Source organism: Scomber scombrus, chromosome 19 (genome assembly GCF_963691925.1).
Source record: "Scomber scombrus chromosome 19, fScoSco1.1, whole genome shotgun sequence".
In the NCBI taxonomy this organism is placed as follows: domain Eukaryota; kingdom Metazoa; phylum Chordata; class Actinopteri; order Scombriformes; family Scombridae; genus Scomber; species Scomber scombrus.
This window is the reverse complement of record NC_084988.1, coordinates 25,394,200-25,409,826: the sequence shown is the minus strand read 5'-3', so window position 1 is coordinate 25,409,826 and position 15,627 is coordinate 25,394,200. Positions and strand designations below refer to the sequence as shown.

Genomic DNA, 15,627 nt, shown 5'->3' with positions numbered 1-15,627 from the left:
CTTAAAATACATGCTAAGCATGGGTGTTGATGGTTGGAACAGTCAGAGAGAGCAGGATAACTAAATCTATCTTTCTGATCAAATCTGATCAAATACATTTTAATAAAATCCACCCTGAACCCGAGTTTTATGCGACAAAAAGGGGCTCAAACCTGAAAACTTGTGCTTTTTGGGGAACCAAAAGGTTCAAGTCATGGAGCAGAACTTAAGTGTGGACAGATAGTGTGAACTGTCTGCATATGATGAATTTAAAAATGTCTGCCTATTGTTTTATACGCAGGCCCACACATTGTGCTGTAGGACTGTCTTATTGCCCAGCATCAACTCTGCAGAAAAGCAACAATTCTATCACATTCTATAAATTCTGTCTAACCTAACTTGACTACTTTTTACTGTTTGATCTCTCTGTTGTGTGCTATAGGCATTAATGGCAAAATATAGGGAAGAAGAAAGAAAGAAAAAGTCTATTTCTGAAATAGAACTAACACTGATTCTTCCTCTGTTGAACAAAGCTTAGTCTAAAATCTGATTAAGCTGGACTGCATGCTGCAGCCCTTTAATGTAATGACTATCAAACAAATGCATTACTGTTTAAGTATCCTGGAAGTCCCTGTCATATAATAAAAGCTTTCCCCTCTTTAAGGATCCATCAGGTGAGGACTGCTGGCCCCGAGTACAGACAGCATGCTTTGACCGTGGCCTCGAACGTGCCCGAACCCATTTCACTCTATTTAGGCTCTTCTTTTATTTCCATACCAAGCAGGGGGGGTTGGGGTGTAGAGGTTGACAGCAGCATAAGCCAAATGAGCTGATACGGGGCCAGTTTCCAAAGCAGGCGAGTGCCCTGCTTTTAAACATTAACTCAATTAAATCTCCATAAACAAATTGGTTCCTGCTGATGTATCCAGGATGGAACATGTTAAGTGCCGATCATCACAGGGTCAGTATTGATCTCCAATTGGCACCGATGTCCCTGTATGTGGATGAAGGTGAAGGAGAGGGGGGGAATGTTGTTTGGCAGCGTGGATGGAGGGAGGCTCTTGAACGAAGAGGAGAGGCAAAGCAGGCAAACCGCCAAAGCAGAACTCCTCAGCCGTTCTGTTTTCCTCCATCACTCTGTCAGACTCCTCTTTCCACCAAAAACTCCTGCGCTGTGTTGTCTCACCTTATCATCCGCAGAGCTTTAGTGTCGGAAGTTTCTCCTGACATCCCTCCATACAGGGATGGGATGATCGATTCATGAGCGCCAAAAGAAAAAAAAACAAAAAAAGAGGGGATACTGGGAGGGTATGACGAGAGAGTTGGTGGGGCTCTCACTTTTTCGAAGGTGGTTGAAGTCTTGCCAAGATATTTCATATTCATAGTTAAATATTCAGCGCGCATGGTGGACAGGGGCAATTTCTGCAGTCAGCCCGCCATTCAAAAGTGAAAGGGATGTGGCTTGTGGATGAAGGGAGCGAGAGAGATAGACACGCATGGGGCTTCATGGTAGTCAGATGAGAGGCTGCCAGCTGCTGATGGGTGACTGTTTGAGCGTGGAGCCTCAGGACATGCCCGTTGAAAAGGCGATGCGATCCGATACCCCACTTATGCGGGGGTTTATATACATATGCCCCCTCTTATGCAGAGGAGGCCCATATCAATTGCAGAACTTCCAGTGTTTTGGTCATTATGCAAAGTTTGTTTGAGCGAGCATCGTGCGTGTCTGAATGAGGAATGTGGACTTACTGGGCTATGACCACTGAGAAAAGCCTCCCTCTGCATAAAACGACCTCGTGGCTCCTCAAACATTTTTTGAATCTTGCTGGCTTGTGTGTGTCAACAAAGCTGCGGAGTGAATAAAGTTTCGATAAAGCAACTTTCACCGATGAAAGAGTATGTTTGGAATATTATAGGCCTGTGTGTGCTGGGTTCACTCTATGTATGGAGCAGAGAAAAAACTGTATTATTCAAACATATTCATTGTGAAGACGACGACTATTTCTTATTTTATCTTAACATACAGACATTTTTGATTTTATTTGTCCAGGTTTTACATCTGTGGGATTTCTGGAACTCCCTATAGAGACTGAAATTTAAAGAAAATTGTTCACACTGAAATCTGTATCTCATCTTGCCAGGACAATATGTTTTGTTTTTTTAGTTCCTGTTTTATTTGGAAATTCTCACCTGTGTCTTGTTTCAACTCACCTGTGTCTCATTTGTAATTATCCCTCATGTATTTAAGTTCAGTTTTCTGTTCAATCTCTGTTGAGTTGTCTTGTCCTTTGTGGTTTGGACATGTCTGTCTTGCGTTGACCCTGTATATATTTGTTTTTTTGTCTGCTCATCGTGAAATTCACCTCTATTGTACTATGCTAAAAGACAGAATCTCCAAACTATCAGAATAGCTAAACCACAAGACATTTTCCTCGTTGTAATCATTCCTCCTGTTAATACTGACTACTAAAAGATCTCCTTCAAATGTGCTTTCAATGGAAGTGATGGAGGATAAAATCCATAGTGTGTCCACACAGTCATTTAAAAGTAGATGTGAAGCTTATATGAGGCTTCAGCAGTGTGAGTTAGTCATATCAAGTGATATCTGACACATTTACAGTCTTTTTAGCATTAAATTCCCTCTTACTGTAGTGTTTCCCTGTTAAGCTGTGGTGGAAGTATAGTAACAAAAAGAGGGACTTTGGCACTAAAAAGACTAACGCTGAAACATATCTACTTGATTTGACTCATATGGACGGCTGAAGCTTCATATTAGCTTCAGATCAATATTTAAATACATTTTTTGCACAGTAGGAGGACTGTGGATTTAGTCCTCCATCACTTTCATTGTAAGTGCATTAAGAAGGGATCTTCTAATGGTCAGTATGAACAGGAAGAAAGATTACAGCAAAAAAATGTGGTTTTATTTTTCATTTGACTGTTGTCTGGAGACAACAAGAAAATTGTCAACCTGTCCTTTAATTAAAACATGAGTGCCAAACCAGTGTGTCAGTCTACACCTAGCACAGCTCATTAACACTTTGGATATGTAGCTCTAAAGAGCTTCCCTAGAGGCACACAGGGGTTGGACAAAATAACAGGAACAACAGTAGAATCTAATTTAATATATAAAACAATAGAAGAATGAATACTAAAAGTTTTTTGTTGCATTGGATTGCTTTATATTTTACAACCTCCTCTGCCCAGCAAAAGCCAGCAGAAAATGGTAAATATAAAATGTAAAGCACTATATCATTTGTTTCATATTCACTCATTCACATACCCTGATAATAGCCAAATTCCATGCAGGTAACTGGTTTAACTATCTGGTACCTTAGTCAAGTACACTCCAACATTTGGACACAGCTCCGTTTTGTAGAAGTAGTTCAACATTTTGAAAATTAAAAAAGAGGTGTTGGTAGTCATATTTAAGTGAGTTAGGATGTGGTTAGCCTAGCTTAGCATACAAACCTGAAACATTGTGGAGCCAGCTAGCCTGGCTCTGTCTAAAGTTTAAATATATAGAGGTAGGATTAAACTAATGAGATACAGCATGTTATATTATTAAGCTTTAGAGGTGAGTAGCTTTATGTTTCACTTTGGACAACGCTAGCCTAGCTGTCTTCACCTGCTTCCAGTCTTTATGCCAAGCTAGGCTAACCGTATCCCGACTTTATTAGGTGTTAAAACTCATAGAACATTATTTTAAATTTTATTTGAAAAAAAAGTATATTACAGGTAAATAAAGTGATGTGGAAAACATCTAGAATTTCTTATTTTATGTCATTGTGTTAAAAAAAAAGTGCTTTAATTTAACTTGCTGCTTGCCACAGAATTATGTATATTTTTTCACAAGTTAGTCTACTTAAAGGGAAAAGTGAGGGACACTATGTTGTAAGTTGTAGACATGCAAAAGTTCCAGTTCCACTGTAACAATGTAAACACTTTTACAAAAAGTTTGAGTAGTGTTTCTTTATTCCCACCTTCAGTCTTCCATCACCTCCACTCTCTGTGAACATTTAAAAAAAAACAGACATCCCTTCTTCCTGTGATAGTGCAGGTCACACCTCCTGGTTTGGAAGAGTGAGAGTGATTAAAAATGACAAGTAGACGTGTCGAGTGTTATTCATCAAAGAAGCTGCATCTCGTTTCCCTACCAGAACCAGCCGGTCCACAGGGGGAACCGGGGCGGCTCCGTTCCCCTCCGGCCCCAATCCAGACCCCGAAATGCTGATCCCACCCCCCTTTTCTTCCCCTGACTACACGTCCAAGTGATTACACTACACCCCCCACCCCCCCCCCCACCCCACCTCGCTCACACACAAACACACACACACACACACACGCTCAAAGGGGCTAATTAAGGCTTTAATATGCAAATGAGAGCCGCAGTAAATTACACAGCTGGCAAATATGCCTGTTTTTGCCTGAAAATACATCAGGAGTGCAGCGAGGAGTGTGTTGCTGCTGTTGTTGTTGTGTTTGTGGAGAGACAGGGGATTGCCCCCCCCCCACCCCCACTCCACTCCCCCACCAGCAACCCCAGCCTCCCCCCCTCCCCTCTCCTCGTCTGCTGGAAAGATTCATCCAGCTTTGTCCCTTTCAGAGGTATCAGGAGGAAAAAGTCGACCCTCCGCACAAGTAATGCTGCATTTCAGTGAAGAGGGACATGAGGAGAATTTAGTGGCTTTGCATATGAATGTGCTGCAGACTGATATATGAAGCTGATATCTACTAGTGTGTCAGGTCCAGCTGTGATTTGATGTGAGTGACAACAGTCTGGAATGCTTAACATGACACTTAATTTTACCGGGACATTTTATTTACTCATTAAACTGGTCCACTTTGGTTTCTAAAAGTTATTTTAGGAGACTAAAACAGTTTCCCTCCACCTAAATATAATGGAGATGAATGGAATTTCACTTATTAGGTTCAGAGCATTCAATAATTACACTGCAGTGTGTCTTTACAGAATCCTGGTTTTCATGGATAAATATAAGAGTACAGACTTCTGTATTAAGCATTCATGGCCACAGCTACCACTAAGGACAATGAAGACATGTCCTCTGGATTTGGTTTTATTTAGAGTTTTACAAACCTGGGTCAAGGCTGGAGTACAAAAACAGCAAAGTGGACAATTTACAGTAAGGTCACAGTAATGTAAGATAAGATGAGACGAGATAAGATGAGATAAGATCCTTTATTCGTCCCATTGATGGGGACATTTACAGGGTTACTGCAGCAGAATGGATAGCAAAAATAGAAAGAGTGTCAATAAAAATATGAACAATAGACAATGATACAATTGGAAATAACCCTTTTCAATCCTTTGAATACATTCTCACATTCCATTCACCTTCATTTTATTGAGTTGGAGACAGACATCTCAAAATGAATTTTTGGTGAACTGCTCCTTTAAAATTTAAATATTGGATTTTATTTGTTATAATACAATTAATGCAATTGAAAATATAGATGTTCTAGAAATAGAGCACCCATGGTCATGCAAGTATGGTACCATCCAGCTGTTGTGCTTCACATTACTTCAGTGTGGATGCTATTGATTGTTGTATGCTGTACTGTATGTCAGGCTGCAATATGCTTCAACTATAATACATATAGATTTTGACCAGGTGTTTGTACTGTATGCAAGCATTGCTAATGAGCAAAAAGATACACCTCATCACAAAATGAGCCTATTTTGAGTGTCTATAAATATACTGTAGTGTTAATTCAATAGAAAGTCCCCTCAAAGGTGAATTTGTTCATGTCAAATGATCATAAACCAGATGTTCTTTGGGGATTCACTTGGTTAAAAACAGTCTCTAAACTATGTGAGCTGTACTCTGTGGTCTGGTTCCAGTAGGTGACTGGCTGAGCTGGTAGCAGTGTGAACCTTGGTCTCCCAACACCCGCCCCCACCCTCGGCTGCTCCGAGCCGTTCCCCCCGCTGCCCTCTGAGGCATGCTGTGGAGGTTTGTTCTGCCTGGTTGCTGTTGTCTGCCTTATGTACTCTATTCCCCAGAGTGGCGGTGTCATCATGATGCGAGCTGAAACCTGAGTGCCGACTACATGCATGGTCAGGCCGTCCTGTCACCTACCCACCCTGCTGGGACTGACCGTGACAGGAAGGGTGCCTGAGAACATACCCAGAGACCTCTTTGTTTCACGCTGTTCCTAAAATAAGAATCCACGAACCTTCAAACGGCGCCCTTTGCGCTGTACGTTCCCACAGCGATCTCTCCACAGACCCGTACCAGCACATGTATCTTCCCTCAGATGTCACTCTCCGAAAAACCAGGAAACTCAACCGAGGTGTTGACACTGTTGGGTAAAATAAAGGCCGACCACAGCCGAGCAGATTTCCATGTTTCGTTACAGCCATTCAAAACTCTACAATCTTTATGTGAGCATTACATCACCGAAACAATGCTTGGAAGGGCTGATAGTAACCTCTGAAGTTCTGCTCAGCACAGCAGGGAGTGACGAAGTGACAATACTAACTTCCCCCCTCTTGGGAAGGTAGATGCGGAGCCTACGAGTGGAAGGCTGGGAGCGTGCGGCGTAGCTCGTAAGCTTTGCTACATATGTTGAGACATTTCATCACCAGAACCCAAAATGTCAACCTGCTGGTGGCACGAAGCGAACAGTCAGACATTCTGGGAAAACCATGAATGTGTGTATACAAAGTTTTGTGCCAATCCTTCTCGTAGATGCCAAGATAAATCCTGGAATAATTGAAAAACGCTGATTGGTGGCACTAAAGGAGAGGTCAGAACACCAATGTCTGTGAATTCAGCCTCTGGAGACCTTCAACATCTGGACCAAATTTGATTCCATTGCCAACCAGTTACTACAATATTTTAGTCTGGACTGATGTGGTGGAGTGATGGACCTTGCCAAGAGTGCAAAAGGTTTTCCAGATACAGTATGTTCATTAAGAGCACTTTGAGTTTATAGAAGATTGTTTGCAGATATGTTGAATATATATAACTTCATATTGAATGAAATCAAGTCATAAAACCTGTAGCAGAGTTCAAACTAAACAACACTAGTCTCATCTTACAACATGAAACTAAAACCTGGGTTGAAAAACAGTGTATTAGCCCTTTAATACAGTGTAATTAGTGCAAAATCAAATAATGTTTGTTGAATCATTAACATACAGTGTTTTAGACAGGAGGCAAGTCAATGACTTTAGATGTCTGAAAATCCCAAAACACAACAAATACAATACAAAGTCATAAAAAGGTTTACTGTATATATCCATCTCTTATGTTTCTTTGTAATAGCCCTTCATGAATAAATAAATGAATAACGTCACATTGACACTAAAGCGGACAATCACTCCAGGGCTTCACTGTGTGGTAATTAGCTTGTAGTAATTTGATGAACTGCAAAATTATCTGAGAATATGCACCATGAATGAACACTGAAATGATGTGGGCTTTAGGGCAGATGTTTGGGCCTGACTTGTAGAAGAGCTTGTAGTTTTGAATTATTCCAATTGATGTTCTTGTATGGTGCATATTCCTAAATAAATGCATATTTTATCCAATAAGCACAAACTGATGAACAGGAAAGCTCGGAATGGATTTCTGGGAACTACTTCCAAGGTGCATGGAGGAAGAAAGAAGTGTGAAGAGGTCAAAACTCCAGTAACACTTAACATAGGGATATATACATATATAATATAAAAAACAACTTTACTATGAGAGCAGAGCTGCAGTGGATTACTGATTGGTACATGTGTAATACACTTGATGGTTACTTACAGGTAACAGGAACAGGGGGTTCAATAGGGGCCTACATCTCTAGATTTGCCCCATGGCCCCCGATTGGGTTAATCCAGCTCTGCAGCAACTGATTGTGTTATATAATAAATAGGCCTACTGATTGTGTTATATAGTAGATACTGATTGTGATCCAAGGTGACCATTGGTTGTTTGAAAATTGAAAGGTTCAGTAGAGTATTTTAAGATGACGATTGGTTGTGTGTACATGCGTTTGTTATACTTGTAACACATGGTTTAACAAACTCTAAATAAAGTTGTCTTTAACCTTTAAACATTCAAATACTTTGCTGTCCTTTTGCTTTTCTCTCAAAGAACCACAACTTCTCCTCTTGTCCCCCTCCACAGGACCACCAAAACAAGCTGAATCTCCTTCCTGTTGTCTCTCACACACACGCATACACACACCATGCTGCTGTAATTATCACTCAGCGAGACAACCCGCTCTCTAACAGCTACACCTTGCTGACACGTGACATTCAGGAGAGGACACTCTGCGGTGTTATCACTGAACTCCTCTGTTGGAGAACAGCTGACGGGACTCCTGCGCCGGCCAAATCCAAAGCCAAATATTGGAGCATCAAACAGGTAAACAGAACGCAGAAGCTCTCTCGTCCGACCCCGCGATTAAGAGAGTGTCGGGCAGAGAGGCGGGGGGGGGGGGGGGGTTTAGTTCATTAGCTGGGTTGACAGAGTCCCCTGATAAGGATGTATAAACAGCTCCACCTTGCAATGGCTACAGAGAGAACTTGCCCCTTGGAAAAAGGCTGCTTTCCACTAGGGCCAGGGGTGCATGAATATTTCAGATGGGTAAATAATTAATAATTAACAGCAAACAGGCCAGTGATCAAATGGAGCAGCGTGGCAACAGACATGAAAAATCAGACTCTTGTAAACAAAGACGAGAGGACCCAGATTTCCTCCCCTCTCGCCACCTTCTTTTTCTCGCCTTTTAAATATGCGCATCCTCAATCACCCCCCGCGTTGTGGTGTAAAAAAAACACACACACACACACACATACAAAAGACACATGTATGAACACACAAACTCCATATCGGCGACTCTGTCAAACACGTTCCAAAGTGCTCGCCGTTAACCCCCTTCGTCACTCGCTCACATTCATACCCACACTTATTTTCCCTTCACAAGAATGAAATTTTCACGTATTCCTTAGGCGACCCGGGGAATGTGACTGAGCGAGAACACTTGATCTGGCCACCCGCTGTTTTCTGATGGAAAGATTTGCTTTTTAATACAATCGTCACTCCTCCCACCTGGATGTGCCACGCCAAGACAAATCCCAGCTGTGTGACTCCAAAACCTGACAGAGCTTAAAAATTCCCTTATTACCATTCCCTTAAAAAATACCGAGCCACACTAACTCCCAACAATGGTGGAAATGCTAATCATGTCTCTCGGTGGCTTAGAGGAGCATGAAGAAACAGAGCCGCCAATATGGAGGCTTCGGTGCGTGTGTGCAAAGTGAGGAGGAAGAAGAAGAAAGAAAAGCAGAAAGAGAAGAAGAAGAAGTAGTCTTGGCTTTAATGACACACATTCACAGAGGCGTCATGGCTCTTAAAAAACTGCTTCTTCAAAAAATCTGGCACATCTTGCCGCTTGACTTTAGCCAGAGGAGACATTTCATTAAAAAAAAAAGAGGAAAAAAATCAGACTTAATCGTGTAAACAACACAGAGACAAACAGAGAAACCACTGCAAACAAAAATAAAACAACTTTGGAGGCTGTGCACGGATCGCCTTCAGAGTTAATTTTAAAGTAAGCATTCGGTTCCTTGGAGATTTTAATTAATGCTTTAATATGCAAATAAGTTAGCAGAGATAAAATCATGACAAACAGATGGCAAGTGTGGGTAATTATTTTGTGAATCCAGCAGGGGCATGTATTAAAGTTATGGCATCGTTTTCCTCGGGCCTCTGCAGCCATGCAAGGTAGAGAGAGGGAAAAAGGAAGAAAAAAAAACAACAAGTATCACTGATGAACTGAGACAGGAATGACTTACTAGTGTTTCCAAGTGACAAATCTGTGACCACATGTATCACCAAAGACAAGATGCTGAGGATACATAATCTTCAAGTCAACCAACATCCCTTCATTCTTAATCAGAGGGAACATTTTAATAGAAGCACTGGGAGCAGCTAAAACACTACTATGACAGCACCATCAGTAGCCTGTACTGTTAACACCAGGCAACATGGAAGTCAATATCCTGCTGTTATACAACATAAGTCAATATGACAGGGGAAATGTTTTCACACACTAAAGTAATCCAGTTGATGGTAAGAACATGTGTAAGAACAAGCATAATTAGCATATTTAGGAGTTGTGAGCCATGTCGTGTACTAAAGGCTCACTCAGTCAGCTAAGAAGAGGATAACTACCATTCTGTTGACTATTGAACTACAGGAACTACTGAAACAAACCATTAGTTAAACAGCACATGCTGATGGGACTCAAAGAGTATTAAAAAAATTGAGCATTGCATCCTACAACGCTGTCCGACTCTCAATGGGACACAAAAAGTTAGTCAAAAAATCTAAATAAGTGCAGCAACCTTGTCTAAACCTGGCACCTACATTACCCACAACTCAACAGTTTGGTTCAGAGATTCTGCTGTGTCATGCTAGTAGCAGCTAATTTAACCTGAAGCTGCTAGCCTTCAGCTACAGGTTATATTAATTTTCAAACTTGTTGTCCTCAGACCCAACTGACACTGTCTCCAGTGACATCACTTAAGGCAATTTAACAGATATCACACAGCTCCCTTTAGAGACACAAAATGTTTTATACTACTACTTCACTGGTTTGATTCTTGGCTCCTCCAGTCCACATGTCGATGTGACATTGGGCAAGATACTTAACCCCAAATTGCTCCCATTGGCTGCACCAACTGTGTTTGAATGTTCGTATGAATGTTAGTTTCCTCTTGATGAGCAGGTTGGCACCCTGTGTGGTAGCTCCTGTCATCAGTGTATGAATGTGTGTGAATGGGTGAATGTGACATGTAGTGTAAAAGCGCTTTGAGTGGTTGAAAGACTAGAAAAGTGCTTTATAAGTACAGTCCATTTACTTTTAAACATATGCTTCCAGAAACACCTAGAAACACATGCTCGTGTTTGTAAAATCATCTGGAGTTCTATTTGAGACCATCAAGATCTGTAACTATATAGCCTAATTACAGCTGTGCCTCCTACCTGCTCCTGTATGTGGTCCAAATCCAGGTTAGCAAGAGACTGGTTTATCCTCAGTGCCAGACACAAGGCCATCAGACCTCCAACCTTCACTTCGTTCTGACGGACATCCAGTTGCTGAATCTGCCGACTCTCAGCGAGGAACTCGGCCAATGCCACGGCACCTTCACCAAATACAACATTTAACATTAGACGGTCAGCAGGCTAGCTTAGTATGTTACATGACTAGCTAGTGTCTGCTATAAGTGAGTGAAGTGAGTGTTTGCTATAAGGTTTCCCTCACTTTATAAGGTAATGATACTGTGGGTTATTGTTGTATTTACAGGTTGTTGCACTGACCCCCAGTGGCCAAAATATAGATGAATGCAAGATTAAATACATATTAAACACAGCAATTAAAATAAAATATTAAATCTCAATTATAAATCACCATAACTCCTGTTTATGGCGTACCTTCACAGGTGATGTTGGCTTGGGCCAGGCCTAGCTGCAGCACTGAGCAGTTCAGCATCAGAGGCTCCCTGATTACCTGGATCCCCTCGTTCCCCAGGAGGTTTTCTCCCAAATCCAGGACCTGCAGGACCTTCAGCACTGGCTGTAACACAGAGATCCTGAGGTCACATTGATTCAATCGTTTCATCTCAGTTCTTATGTGAGTCCAAACACTATTCAAACTGGATCCAAGAACTTTTGTTAGCCAAAAAACTGAAGAATGTGGGGTACCCTGATGGCTCCCTGTGTTTCCTGTCTCTCTCAACAGACAGTCAAATAAAGGCAAAAAAACCCACTAAAAATTAATCTTTAAAAACTGAAGAATTTTAATCACTTTCTGAATCTTTACTCGACAATGAATCTTTTGAATCTTTAGTCTCCTCTGTCTTCTGTGCCGTGTGCTACATTCACTGTGCGAGTGAGTGTGGAAAGGCTGAGAAGTTTTAATTATCATTATTATTATGCGGTGATTATTATTCCTTCTCAAAAATGTTTCCTCTCATGTTAAACGCTCAGAACTTTTGTTTCCACTCTCCAGAGCCACATTAGCATTGAAGGTTGATTAGCTGGCGCATAAAGCTGGGGGTGTCTGGGGCACGAGGGGCCCCCGTGTTGCCCAACAGCTTGAAGAGGAACGCGCCACCCACTCCTCGGTTGCCCCCTCGCCTCGCCACCCTTGTTAAACTCCTCTGGTCACTGCTCTGAAGAGAGAGGGAGCGCGGGGGCGGAAAAGGAAGCCAGGAAGGCAACCGACAGACCTGCAGAGTGTCTTCTTCTGAGTTAATTTGCACCGCGGTGACAACAAACACACTCGAGAGGGCCCCCCCCTCCTTGCTGAGTCGCGGCACACAGAGGCACCGCCACATCCAACGCGTGGCGAGAAGCTTCTCCGGTGAAGAGGGGAGGAGGAGAGGGAGGAAGAGCATCTCGAATGGATATGCACGAGGGATAATACCAGACAATTAAAGAGGCGACTGCGTGGTTGAGAGTGTGTGAGAGTCAAGCATGGTTGAAGCCTGTCAAACGTAAACCACGGGAGGGTTGGAGTGAGAAGTTTGATGGGGGGTAGGAGTGTGAAAGCACCAAAAAACACAGTATGCTTTCACACATGACATGCTGGCTTTAAACAAAAAAAAGAAAGAAAAGAGAAAGCAGTGGCGGCAAGTAAAATAGGAAAGAATGAGAGGCCCCGCATGACATATTCACCTCATTTTGTAAGTGGTTTGAACAAAGAAAGGTGACTCTAAAACTCAAAATTCAAGTGGATTTTGGCCCACATCTGTCCCCCTTGTCTTAGCCCTTCAACAAGACAACAAGCCAGGAGGGCAGAGAGAAGAAAAGCAGATACACCAAGCAGAAAGGTTAATAACAGCTCTCCTCCTCATCATATTCGACACGACCAGCTACGGGTCTAATTATCATCATTATGGCCTGCAAGGACATCTACTTATCCCTGTGACTGGCAGGCCGCATGAGCACCCCTCCTTAACACACATCTATTATTTAATCAAACTGTTCCTTCTTTTGGTAGCACTGGAGGAGACAGGGGAAGTGTGTGTATGTGTGTGTGCGCAAAGACAGGCCTTTAATTTCTAGCCTTTTGACTTCCACAATCGCCACTCACATGACAGGAAGGTGCAGTTTATGCTGCCAATCAGGCGGAAGGAATGCATGTTATTAAGGACCGTGCAATGAAACGTGTGGAGGCGGGACCTTTTCTGAAGGGGAATTCTCTCTCTTCATTTCCGAAATAGTAGAGTAGTAGAGGAAAGCAGGTATCAGTTGGACAAAAGCATCAGATGAAGTTTGGGTTGTTTTTCACTTGGTCAGAGAGAAAATAAGATAAATTCTCCACAGTGAAAGATTGGAAATGGAGAATCTGCAGGTGACAATGTATTATCATTGAGCGTTCACCATGATTCCCCTTTTATGATTCAACATGTCATGACTACAAAAACTGACAAAAGACAGAGTGTTTGGATAGACTAAACACACGTCACCTTCAAGTGCGGCCATTCAGAACAGGAACAAACAATTCCACCTTTGGATGTGTTCAAATGACACAGTGTACGACAAGTCAGTTTGAAGCATAGTATTTAGTGTTTACAGTTTCTTCTGAACCTTTTAGAGTGCTAGAAGAAGAAGAAGAAAAACAGGCTCCAGCACTTTGTGCATGGATCCAAACTACTAATCGAAGAACCCTAATATACTCCAAATGGACTCTGTACATACTACATTCAGTGTCTGACTATGTGGACGATCCATGAGTGAACTCTTTTTTGAAATAAGTATCAATTTTGGGAAATACTGTTCATCAAAAAAGTGAAAAAACCTGTAAAAATATGGAGTGAACAACATGACATACTGTTGAGAAAGGCTGGATTTTTAGTTATTTATGTTTCTACACATAGGATCCAGTTCCAGTTTACTTCAGCTCTCTAATAGAGCACGTACCTTCAGTACACCATGTAAAGGGTGACTACCTCCAATCTTAAGAGTAAAGAATCATTTAATGGTTAATTTATCCTGGATTTACAAGTAAGTGAATATCCCAATGAGAATGACTGCAGACATACAGCACTACAAACATCATGACACTATGTTCAGTTTGCAGCTATATGTTGAAGGCATCTCTGCTTGAAGAGGACATATCATGCACATTTTCAGGTCTATCAGTTTAGTCAGGGCTTCTACTGGAATATCTTTGCATGATTTACAGTTTTAAAAACTCCTTATTTATCTCATACTGACTCTTCTGCCCCTCACTTCTGCTTCTGTTTGAAACAAGCCTGAAACAGCTCCTCTCTCCTTTATACCCCACTTCCAAGGAAAGTACTTGGTCCTGATGGCCTGCCCCTCGGAAGACCTCCGCTGGCTCTGGAGGCAATGTTAACAAACCATTGAACTAACTTTTTCTTGTTATTTGGTCTAAATATCTACTTCTCAGATATGTCCGTACATGTTTGAGGATTCCAATCTGAAATACGAGAGTGGACAATGCAAACAACACATGGAAGAACTTTAGCGACAACTTTAGCAACCAAGGTTACAGAACAGACAACCATTTATGGGTTGTGTGATGAACTGACATCAGCTCGTTGGCAAGGTAGAAAAAAACTTGTAAATGAAGCCCTTGACTTGCTTTAAAGAAAATATCTCTCCTTTAGCAATAGAATATGTTTATATGCTGACTGTTGGTATTATTAGGATTTGATGTTATGATCCTCACCAGAGCCTTGGCCAGATGGACCATGCCTTTTGCAGTGATCTGGTTGTTCCTCAGTAATAAGACCCTCAGACCTGCCGTCTGCCACCTCAGACCATCACACAGCTCCTCCAAACCTGCATAATAATAATGAAAAAAACCCAACAACATTAATTTATGGTAATTAGCAGAACATGTTCAACTTTATTGCTTGGCCGTGTTTGTTTTTTGTAAGCTAAATGGCACTGACAGATGTTTAGTGGGAGTGTTGCTGCGGTGCCACTTTGGACTTGAGCTCCAGTAACTACAGAAGGTTGCTATGTGCTTATAAGTATCATCACTAATCATTAGCAAGATTATGTGTCACACTTTTACTCTCTGCACACATTAGCTGCACCTCCTGTTAACACAATGTGACTGAAGTTCAGGAATGCTTCTCTGTTACTTCAAGCGAAAAGAACAGTGCGTCTTTGTGGAAATACACACCTCTGCTTTCTTTCAGTGACTGAGATGAGAACATTTTTTATACCATTTAACTATATTGGTGTTTTTATCTTTATGTGTGTGTACATCACACAACAAACCAACAATGTGTTGATTAATGAGCTTTAAAGGGGTAGGTAAACAGAGTGGTGAACTTTGAAAACTTTGTTCACTTTGTTTCCAAAAAGAAAGTTTATTTCAAAAACATTAACTCATCCAAACATATTTCCTCAATATTTTTCCCAAAAATTTCCCAACAAAGGAGTGCTTCTATTGGCTGAATGTAGACAATTATGAATTATTTCTGAGTGAGATTAGATTGACGATCAATTTCATAGCTGTGTGTTAAGTAAGTAGCTGGAGTCATGTTGGGGTTACCCTTGCTTAGCATTAAGACTTAGCATAAAGAAACAGCTTAAAGGTGCAGTGTGTAGAATTTAGGGGCATCTAGTGGTTAAGTTGTAG

General features: G+C 41.6%; 1 protein-coding gene across 1 annotated transcript in view; it reads right to left on the bottom strand.

Annotated features, from left to right (window-relative positions):
- si:dkey-288a3.2 (protein phosphatase 1 regulatory subunit 37) overlaps positions 1–15,627 on the bottom strand; it is a 65,435-nt gene that overhangs the window by 20,829 nt on the left and 28,979 nt on the right. Inside the window, exons 8-10 of the mRNA XM_062439812.1 lie at positions 14,704–14,816; positions 11,436–11,577; positions 10,986–11,146 (exon numbers count right to left, since the gene is read on the bottom strand). Coding sequence (XP_062295796.1) covers positions 10,986–11,146; positions 11,436–11,577; positions 14,704–14,816 — 416 coding nt within the window. The remainder of the gene's footprint in view (positions 1–10,985; positions 11,147–11,435; positions 11,578–14,703; positions 14,817–15,627) is intronic.